At 50.4% G+C, this 9,514-nt stretch overlaps 2 protein-coding genes across 3 annotated transcripts in view; one reads left to right on the forward strand and one right to left on the reverse strand.

Annotated features, from left to right (window-relative positions):
* Positions 1-7,865, forward strand: part of LOC114452833 (phospholipase D1-like) — a 12,052-nt gene extending 4,187 nt beyond the window's left edge. The window contains exons 14-25 of the mRNA XM_028432309.1: positions 112-328; positions 1,190-1,318; positions 1,399-1,517; positions 1,601-1,714; positions 2,114-2,224; positions 2,547-2,635; positions 3,798-3,911; positions 4,170-4,219; positions 4,519-4,653; positions 5,112-5,265; positions 5,355-5,472; positions 5,560-7,865. Of these exons, the coding sequence (XP_028288110.1) occupies positions 112-328; positions 1,190-1,318; positions 1,399-1,517; positions 1,601-1,714; positions 2,114-2,224; positions 2,547-2,635; positions 3,798-3,911; positions 4,170-4,219; positions 4,519-4,653; positions 5,112-5,265; positions 5,355-5,472; positions 5,560-5,784 (1,575 nt within the window). The 3' untranslated portion in view covers positions 5,785-7,865. The remainder of the gene's footprint in view (positions 1-111; positions 329-1,189; positions 1,319-1,398; positions 1,518-1,600; positions 1,715-2,113; positions 2,225-2,546; positions 2,636-3,797; positions 3,912-4,169; positions 4,220-4,518; positions 4,654-5,111; positions 5,266-5,354; positions 5,473-5,559) is intronic.
* The window catches only part of LOC114452823 (NLR family CARD domain-containing protein 3-like), a 1,046,161-nt gene that overhangs the window by 581,882 nt on the left and 454,765 nt on the right, over positions 1-9,514 (reverse strand). The window lies entirely within an intron of this gene.

Genomic DNA, 9,514 nt, shown 5'->3' on the forward strand with positions numbered 1-9,514 from the left:
CACACATACACTCACACACACACATACACACACACACACAATTACACACTCACACACACACACACACACATACACTCACACACACTGTGATGTCTTCTGTGTTGTTCTCAGGCTCAAGCCTCTTCCAATATGGCTGCCCCAGCCAACGGCAGCGGCGCCACTTCGTCAAACAACGGGAGGGGTATTTTCACGGTGATGGACTCGGTGGACCAGCCCAAGCTGAAGGGTCAGGGGAGACCGAAGAGGACCAGGTTCAGCATCAGGAGACACCTGCAGAAACACGGGCTGGCCGCCGCCGACAGTGACAGCGACCAGGAGCACGAAGAGAGTGAGTCACACACAACACAGGCGTGAGACGTGGGACGACTTCTGATCGATGAATTCAGTGTTTAATAAGCTGCAGTGTGACGTCGGCTTCACTCTGTTCGCCGGCTCAGGTCGGTCTGACAGCGTCAGCAGCCGGCACGCTCTGATCCCCGTCGGCCTGTGTCAGGCGGGTGAGTCAGCCGGGCTGCAGGATCACTTCCTGTTTCCCAGAGTGCTTTGCTGTGGTTTTGACCTTTGTCCCTCTGTCTATATATATAAATATATATATATATAAACAGAGCAGAGGGGCTGCTTGGTGTTTTAAAGCAGCTTTTTAGGAGAAGACAGACGTGAGCGCTGCTTTAAAAACAAACAGCGCCACAGTAAGACAGAGCTCTAAAGGCTCCGCCTGGTTTCACACATCGGTCCGGTCTGAGGTTTGACCGGCAGCCTGTGTTGATGTTTGAACGCGGCTCGTGTTCGTCTGCTGGCTCTCGTGTGGTTTCTGCAGCTGGTTTGTTTGTTTGTTTGCCTGGAGGTGATGATGAGATCACAGATTAGATTCATGAGTGCAGGAAATAAATGTTCGTTCTTTTCTTTGCATGTTTTTGACTGTGGTAAGTATATTCTGTGTCTGCATGCTGCTGTTGGAGCGTCTGCCCGGCCTGAAGCTGCTGTTTCATGTTGTTAAAAGTCCAGATAATCCCAGATAAATCAGCAGTCATTTTAACCACTTGAGGACGCAGTGTGACATCACTGTGCAGATGTGACATGGCATGACTCCTGGGGAAAGGTGCCATCGGATCCCAGGAGTCTGACCATGTGTGTCATGCACAGGTCTGTGCATCATGATGATGGTTAACCCCTCCCGTGTGTGTCTCAGGCAGCGGTTCGGTGCGCAGCCTGCACACCGGGGTTGGCGAGCTGTTTGGAAACACGCGCTTCTGGCACGGCAAGGACTACTGCAACTTTGTGCACAAGGACTGGATCCAGCTGGACAAGCCCTTCGATGGTAAGGACACCGCGGAGGAGTCTCCCTGTCTGTCCCCCTTGGTGTCTCCTCACCACCGTCCTGTTTTCTGCTGTTTTAAGATTTCATCGACAGGCACACCACTCCCAGAATGCCTTGGCACGACATCGCCTCGGTGGTTCACGGGAAAGCGGCTCGGGATGTGGCCAGACACTTCATCCAGCGGTGGAACTTCACCAAGGTCAGAGGTCGCTGTGCTGCGGAGCCGCAGAGACGCCAGACGGATCCATGTAAACGCCGCTCTGTGCTCTGTCTGCCCCACAGCTCATGAAGCCACGGTACCGCTCGCTGTCGTATCCCTACCTGCTGCCAAAGTCTCACAGCACCGCCGCAGAGCAGCGATACCAGGTCCGCAACTGCACCCCCACCAAAGTACAGGTGAGACCATGGCACCGACGATGACTGGTAGAAACTGTCCAATGGTCTTTGAATGCATCATGGGAAAATGAACCAAATCTAGAAATAAAAAGTTAAAGCAGAAAGTCCTGCCCTCCTCAGCAACCAGCAGGAAGCCATGATGGACTCAGCAGTCACATGACCAACGTTCAGGGAGCATCAGTCTGATCTGCAGGCGTGAGGCCGAGTAGAGTGAGGAACTGGTTTCAGGTCATTTAATCAATAATCTCTGGACCCTCCAGTCATACAGTACATACAGTGTGACGTCAGACTGTTGCTGTCAGCTTCATCAGAGGCATGTGAGGAACAGGAATCCTCTTTGGGAGGCGCCCGCTGTCTGAGTGCCGGTTTTTCGGTCATTAATCCGTCCTCTCTCTGCAGATCCTGCGCTCGGCCTCAGACTGGTCCGCTGGCATCAAATACCACGAGGAGTCCATCCACAACGCCTACGTCCACGCCATCAGGAACAGCCAGCACTTCATCTACATAGAGGTACAGATCTGCAGAGAGCACGCCGTTCAAAGGGGCGTTCAAAGACACTGGGAAAATGCAGTTCTTGATTCTCTTGGTTTGTAAATGCACGTTCAACACTAACAATCAACATAAAGTGAAGGTACAGTAACAGCTTGGTTCTAGAAGACAGAAGAAGTTCTGCTGAAGCTTCATCAGCTTCATTTCTCCATCAGAAACAGGACAGTGAATCACCGCAGCAACCGGAGCAACCACACCTGCCCCGTCCTTCATGTCTGATCCAACGTCAGAGACGTCAGTTTATGTTTTTTTTTGTGTTTTAACTTCTGGTTTGTTCTTCCAGAATCAGTTCTTCATCAGCTGCGCCGACAACAGATACGTCTTCAACAAGATTGGAGACACGATCGCCGAGCGCATCATCAGAGCGTATAGGTAACACACACACACACACAGGCACACACACAGTCAGACACACAGTCAGACACACACACACACACAGACAGGCACACACACACAGACACACACACACACACACACACAGTCAGACACACACACACACACACAGACACACACAGGCACACACACAGTCAGACACACACACACACACACAGACAGGCACACACACAGTCAGACACACACACACACACAGACAGACAGACACACAGACACACACACAGTCAGACACACACACACACACACAGACAGGCACACACACAGTCAGACCCACACACACACACACAGACACACACACACACACACACACAGACAGACAGACAGACAGACACAGACAGGCACACACAGACACACACACACACACAGGCACACACACAGTCAGACACACAGTCAGACACACACACACACACAGACAGGCACACACACACAGACACACACACACACACACACACACACACAGTCAGACACACACACACACACACAGACACACAGACACAGTCAGACACACACACACACACACAGACACACACACAGACAGGCACACACACACACACACACACACACACACAGACAGACAGACAGACAGGCACACACAGACACACACACACACTCAGACACACACACACACACACAGTGTTAGACTAAACAAACACACCTGCTGTAGAGGTTTGTGTTTATTTTCTCTGTAAAATGATTTACAAGAAAAACTCAATGATCACACTCACAGTGTGTGTGTGCACTAAGGCTTATCAGGAAATGATTTTCCAGGACAACACACACACACACAGTCACAATATGCATTGACGTATAATAGATAGACTTGATATGATGAGTCGTGTTTGACTGGTTTTTTCCGTTTCCTCCTCGTGCTTTGGTCTGTTGTGTTTTTTGTCATGGAGGAAATTGGCTGTATAAACTTTTAATATCCTGTTTCTCTTGGTGTTTGTCTTATTTTTGTCTCAGTAATTATAATACTTAACTGTTTATGTTGTCACAGTCTGTATTAACCCATGTGACCTCTGCTCACATGTGACTCCATCGTGGCTTCAGGATCTTTGTTTTTACTGAATCTCGTTGGTGTTAAATCTTTATTTATTTTTGGGGTTAAATATCACACCTTGTTCACGTGTTGGTTCTGCAGGGAGGGTAAGAGGTACCGCGTCTACGTGGTGACGCCGCTGCTGCCCGGCTTTGAAGGAGACATCAACACAGGCGGAGGCAGCGCCATCCAGGCTGTCATGCACTTCAACTACAGGTGTGTGAGCGTGTGTGAGTGTGTGTTTGCATGAATGAAGCCACGTGACCAGGAGCTCACCTGCCATCCGTGTGTTTGCTAGAGGGTTAAATCCTGGAAGGAGGCAGCACAGTACAGTAATAACACCACACAGCTGTTAACCCTGTGAGTGTGTGTGTGTTCCTGACGGTCATTGTGTTCTTGAGTAAACACACACGGAGGCTCGTACTGAGAGGAATGTGGGTCTGCTGCTCATCCTGTGTCTCTGTGTCCCTGCAGGACCATGAACAGAGGAGAGCACTCCATCATTTCACAGCTGAAAAAAGAGAGTAAGTCCGAGCTGATGGCAGCTCATAAGTGTGAGTTGTAGACGCTGTTATTCCTGTCAGTAGATAAAAGTGATTGATCGCTGCTGGATCCATGAGCAGAGACATGGCCCAAGCTTTTAGCTCAAGGAAACAGAGCAGATAGCCAAAGCCTGATGTTAGCCCCACGAACATATGAAAACACAGCACATCTGCGTCAGGTTGTCCATGTTTGAGTTCAAATCACATAATCTGGAGTCGCACTCTGAGCTCCGAGACCTGCAGTCTGCTGGGCTGTAGACTGACGGTGTCTCTGTCTGCAGTGGGAGATCAGTGGATCAACTACATCTCCATCGCTGGCCTGAGGACTCACGCCGAGCTGGAGGGGAAGCTGGTCACCGAGCTCATCTACGTCCACAGCAAGATGCTCATCGTGGACGACAACACCGTCATCATCGGTAGGCGCCTCCATCATAGCAGGCGTTCAGCTGACGGTGGCCTGAATAAGTGATGAAATATCACCCTGACACAAGGCCGAGCATGTATAATAGAGGAGCAAGAAACAGGAGCTGCAGAGCAAGGGAGGAGGAGGAGGAGGAGGAGGAGGAAGAGGAAGAGGGGGAGGAGGGGGGGAGGAGGAGGAAGAGGAAGAGGGGGAGGAGGGGGGGGAGGAGGAAGAGGGGGGGAGGAGGAGGGGGGGGGGGGAGGAGAGGGGAGGGGGGGAGGAAGAGGAAGAGGAAGAGGAGGGGGAGGAGGTGACAGCTCAAGAAGCAGCCACCAGATGTCAGATAACTGTTCCTCAGCTGAGGAGTAAAACAGTTTGAGGCTCGTCATTGCAGGAACCTGAAATAAAGGCTCTCAGCGCCACCTGCTGGTCTGCCACCGTCTGTCCTCTGACTGCTGTGTGTACCTGCAGGTTCTGCCAACATCAATGACCGGAGCATGCTGGGAAAGAGGGACAGTGAGGTGGCGGTGATCGTGGAGGACTCAGAGACGGTGACCGCGGTGATGGATGGGCAGCCGTACGCGGCGGGAAAGTTCGCCCTGCAGCTCCGCCTCGAGTGCTTCAAGTACGGAAACGTCCGTCCTGATCAAGACTCAGACAGGCTGCTCATCAGTTTTAATCCCTGTTTGTCCTCTGGTCTCTGTCCTCTTCCAGGATGATCCTCGGCGCTCACACAGATCCTTCCATCGACGTGTCGGATCCCATCAGCGATCAGTTCTACAAAGAGGTCTGGATGGCCACTAGCGCTCGAAACGCCTCCATCTACCAGAAGGTGAGTCCTCCGGGGAGCCGGACTGCACAGACCTGCTGTCTGACCATGGTTTGGTCATCTGAGATCCTCCTCTTCCTCTCTCTCCAGGTGTTCCGCTGCCTGCCTTCCAGTGATGTCCGTAACATCCTGGAGCTGGAGGGCTACCTGGCCAAGTCGGGCCTGGACAAAGAGGACCCTGCACGGGCTCAGGAGGAGCTGAAGAAGATCCGAGGCTTCCTGGTTCAGTTTCCTCTGCAGTTCCTGTGTGAGCAGAACCTGCTGCCTCCCATCGGCTCCAAGGAGGCCATGGTCCCCATGGAGGTGTGGACCTGAGGGCGGGGGGGACGACGACCAGGGACTCACCTGTGTACTCCGCCAGGTGGATGACACACATTCTGACGCCATTTTGGAGGCTGATAACGTGTTTTATTGGTACTCACCTGATCAGCTGCCACACCGTGCTGATGTTTGTCCCCGAATAAGAAACTAACAGTGATCAGATGAGGGAGGAGGACTCCAGTTCAGATTTAGACCTCAGAACAGCAGACTAATGTAAAATAGCTTCATTAAGCTAACGTAGCCGCGTGTAGCATGAAGTTCTGATCTTTGAAACCAGTGTCTAAAATGATAAAAAAAAATATTTATGTAGTGAGATACAGCCTCACAGGATCAGCCTTCAAGACTAAACCTAGGGCTGTGGACCAGATGCGTGAAAATGACTCGGTCTGATCAGGAAACCTGAAGATTTTCTAATGTTTCCTGATCAGACTGAACATCATTTTCATTCATCGATGCATCAAATGAAAGACGTTTGCTGAGTGAACCCGTGTGGCCCCTCCAGTCCCAGGTCTTTAAACGTCTCTCTGTCCGAACAAACACCAGCCCCAGCTTCTGTTTCAGGTGAACTCTCCTCCAGCGTGGCGTCAGCTGTGATGCTCCATCTGTGCGTTAAACAGCTCAAACCTTCACGGCGGACTCACTGAGGGTTTTACACAGTGCCTGAAAACCTGGGCCTCACGTTTACAAGAAGAAGAAAGAGAGAGAGAGGGAGCAGTCTGATCTCCAACAACACTATGCAACGTCCAGGCCGGCGAACGCAGCTCTGACTCTGCTGCTGCGCTGAACAGACACTAAGTGCAGAGAGGACGACGAGCCGGACCCAGCGGCTGCCGCCATTTTTTTTTTTAAATCTCTGATTTAACATGTTGAATCACAAGTGCCAAACACGACGTTGTTGTGTGTTACTGAACATTCCTCATACTGTGGAGTCTCCGTCGAGCCTTAAGCGGCCTGCTTTTAAACTCCGGTCTGGTCTTTGTAGTCTCTGTGGAGCTTTACAGATCTGTCGACGACCAGGAGCCTCTTTGGAAACGATGGACTCACAGGAAGCTCCTTCTTTAGGACTACAGAACCCACAGATCCATGCATGGTTTCTTTATCACGATGCTGCGTCTCATCTAACTTTATATCATACATTTAAAGCTGCAACACCTGACGTTTGGCCTCTAGAGGGCAGCAGAGCGAACTGACAGCACCTGACGTCCTCAGTGTGGAAGCTGTTGCAGTGATTGTGTCGAGCGGTGGTCATTATCGTCCTGTGTTGTTTCGTCCAAACCCACAGCAAAACGGTAACCAATGACGCTAGCTAGCTGCTAACTGTCTTCAGGCTAACACTTATGATCAGTAGCTTTTGTGACTGTAGCATCGCTGCACACAGCAGAACCCTGCTAACATAGCTGTGTTAGCCTGAGCTAGCTTTTTATGCTAATAAATGCTCAGACACATGCATGTGGAGACAGCTTCACTGGGTCGATAATGTTGCTTTTACTCAAAACGTCTTTTTTCTGGCTTGTTACTGCTCCCAAGTGGCCAAATATATTACTGCAGGTTTATGATATTTACAGTAATAAAAACCTTATTTAAGTTGTATTATACCAGCTATTAAAGAGCATTATTAACAGGAGCCTTCACGTCAGAGGTGATGCATCTGAATTTTCTGACTTTCCTCAAACGCAGCATCACTTATATTACGTGTCTTCCGGGTCGGTGTGTGTGTGTGTGTTACCTGCATGACGCTGTTCTGTGCTGTGAACGTGGCGGACAGCAGCTGGCAGCATGACGGCAGCTGGCTGGTTAAAGCATGCAGCTTCCTCTAAAGCCATTATTGATTAAACAGTGTGCCTGTCTACACATGAGCCCAGACCTTACTGTTGATGTGTACGGAACTTTCTTTTCTACTCTTCCTCTCTACCTCCTCCTCCTCCTCCTCACGCTCTGTTCTGAGCCACATCAGCCTGATCAGGAGGAGTAAACTAAGGGTGTCTCTGAGAGGCTGATGTGTTCTGTCCCTGTGTCTCTATGAAAATGCATTATTTGCACAGACTTGTGTTCTTGTGGTGCCTGCCCTTAAAGACGATCTGTGCAAGGAAGGGTTAAATAAAAGAGGTGAACACAAGGACACGAGGCTCATGTGGTTTGTGGCTGGAGTTGTTTTATAAGCACCGACTCCGTGTTGGTATTCTGCAGAGATGTGACTCTGCTGAGTGTCTCTCCTCTCAGGCTGCTGCTCCTCTGTCCCTGAACGCCTCCTGCCTGCAGCGCTCCTCACTGCCACTGCATGGCGCCACATCCACATGATTCAACCACCGCCTCCTGGTCCAGAGTACAGCAGAGAGTGTGTCTGTTTCCAGGTTTGGTGATGTGGACAAAAAAAAACATGAACACCAAGACGGCCAAATCACATAAAAACACAGGAAGTCCAACCTTAGGCACGAGGAAGAGAAAGGAAGCGTGGGTGTTTGTAAACCTTTCATCTGACTGATTATTCAAACCTCTCAGTGTCAGGATCCGTCCTCGAGCCAGGTCTTATTTTGAAGATTCAGTTACTTCCTGTTTTATTTTGTAAGCACTGCCGCTCCTGTCGTTTCAGGTGTCATGTCTTCCTCTCCCTCGTGCGCTCCCTCCTCCCGATGATCACCTGCTCCTCCCTCATGTCTCTCGCCTGTGTCTTGTTGTCTCCCCTCCCCTGGTGTGTTTAGTTTGTGTCTCCACCCGCCAGCTTTCGAGCCGCCTCTCAGCCGTGGTATCCGAGGTAACCTGTTACCTGGTGATACTGACCTGTAGTGATCCTAGTTTTTTCGCCTTGCCTGTTTGTGCTCACCTGAAACAGCAGCTAGCTGCACCTGCTGCAGGAGGACCATGGTGAGGAGGTCAGAGGTCAGACACGGAGCTCCAGCAGCTGATGGGTTCTGTGAGCATGTAATGCGCGTCCGTGAGATTAGGAGGCGTGGCTTCAGAGAGGCGGGAGTGTATGTTCAAACTCTGGCTGTTACTCGCCTTAAATCTCCTACCCTACCTTTGATGCTAATAAATCCTGTGAATGAGTCAAAACAAGCTAAAGTATCATTAGCATAGCAGCTACACCCTGTTGCTGCATGAGCTAACAAGCTACTTTACAGCGTCATTTTTTTATATACACGTTTACGTCTTGAATCAAGTCATGTGACTCGAGTCTGATGATGACTTTCACGCTTGGTGCTGTGGCCAGATATGATCAGGCAGTAGCGTTAAGGACCTCGCCTAAGGGCCCACGGTGCTGACCTGGTCAGGGTTCAAAACCCAGACCCTTTGTCAGTGGCCGTACCCACTGAGCGATCAGCCACTGCCAGAAATACACAACTCTGAAGTGTCATGTGTACATCACAGACTCAGGCGTGTCCTGAGAACTTCAAGCTGTTGTTGTGTGATCGTTAGCACCGAAGCAGCGACATGTTCTGACAGACACACAAAGTCAACAGACCACAAAGAGACTCACATGGCAGACACAGAAAAAAACCCACTGGCAACCCATGCACAACGATCACAGACACACAAAATGACAACACAGACACAACAAACAGCAAAGAGACAAGAGTGGGTGCTCTGACACAACACAACCACAAAATAACACACAACCTGAGCACAAAGGCTGCTCATCTCCACTGACTCCAAACAACATGGCTGCTGCCGGACTGGATGTCATGTGCTTTTTTTTCCAGTCAGTTTAATGATCTAACCTGAACTC

The sequence above is a fragment of the Parambassis ranga genome, chromosome 20 (genome assembly GCF_900634625.1).
Source record: "Parambassis ranga chromosome 20, fParRan2.1, whole genome shotgun sequence".
In the NCBI taxonomy this organism is placed as follows: Eukaryota; Metazoa; Chordata; class Actinopteri; family Ambassidae; genus Parambassis; species Parambassis ranga.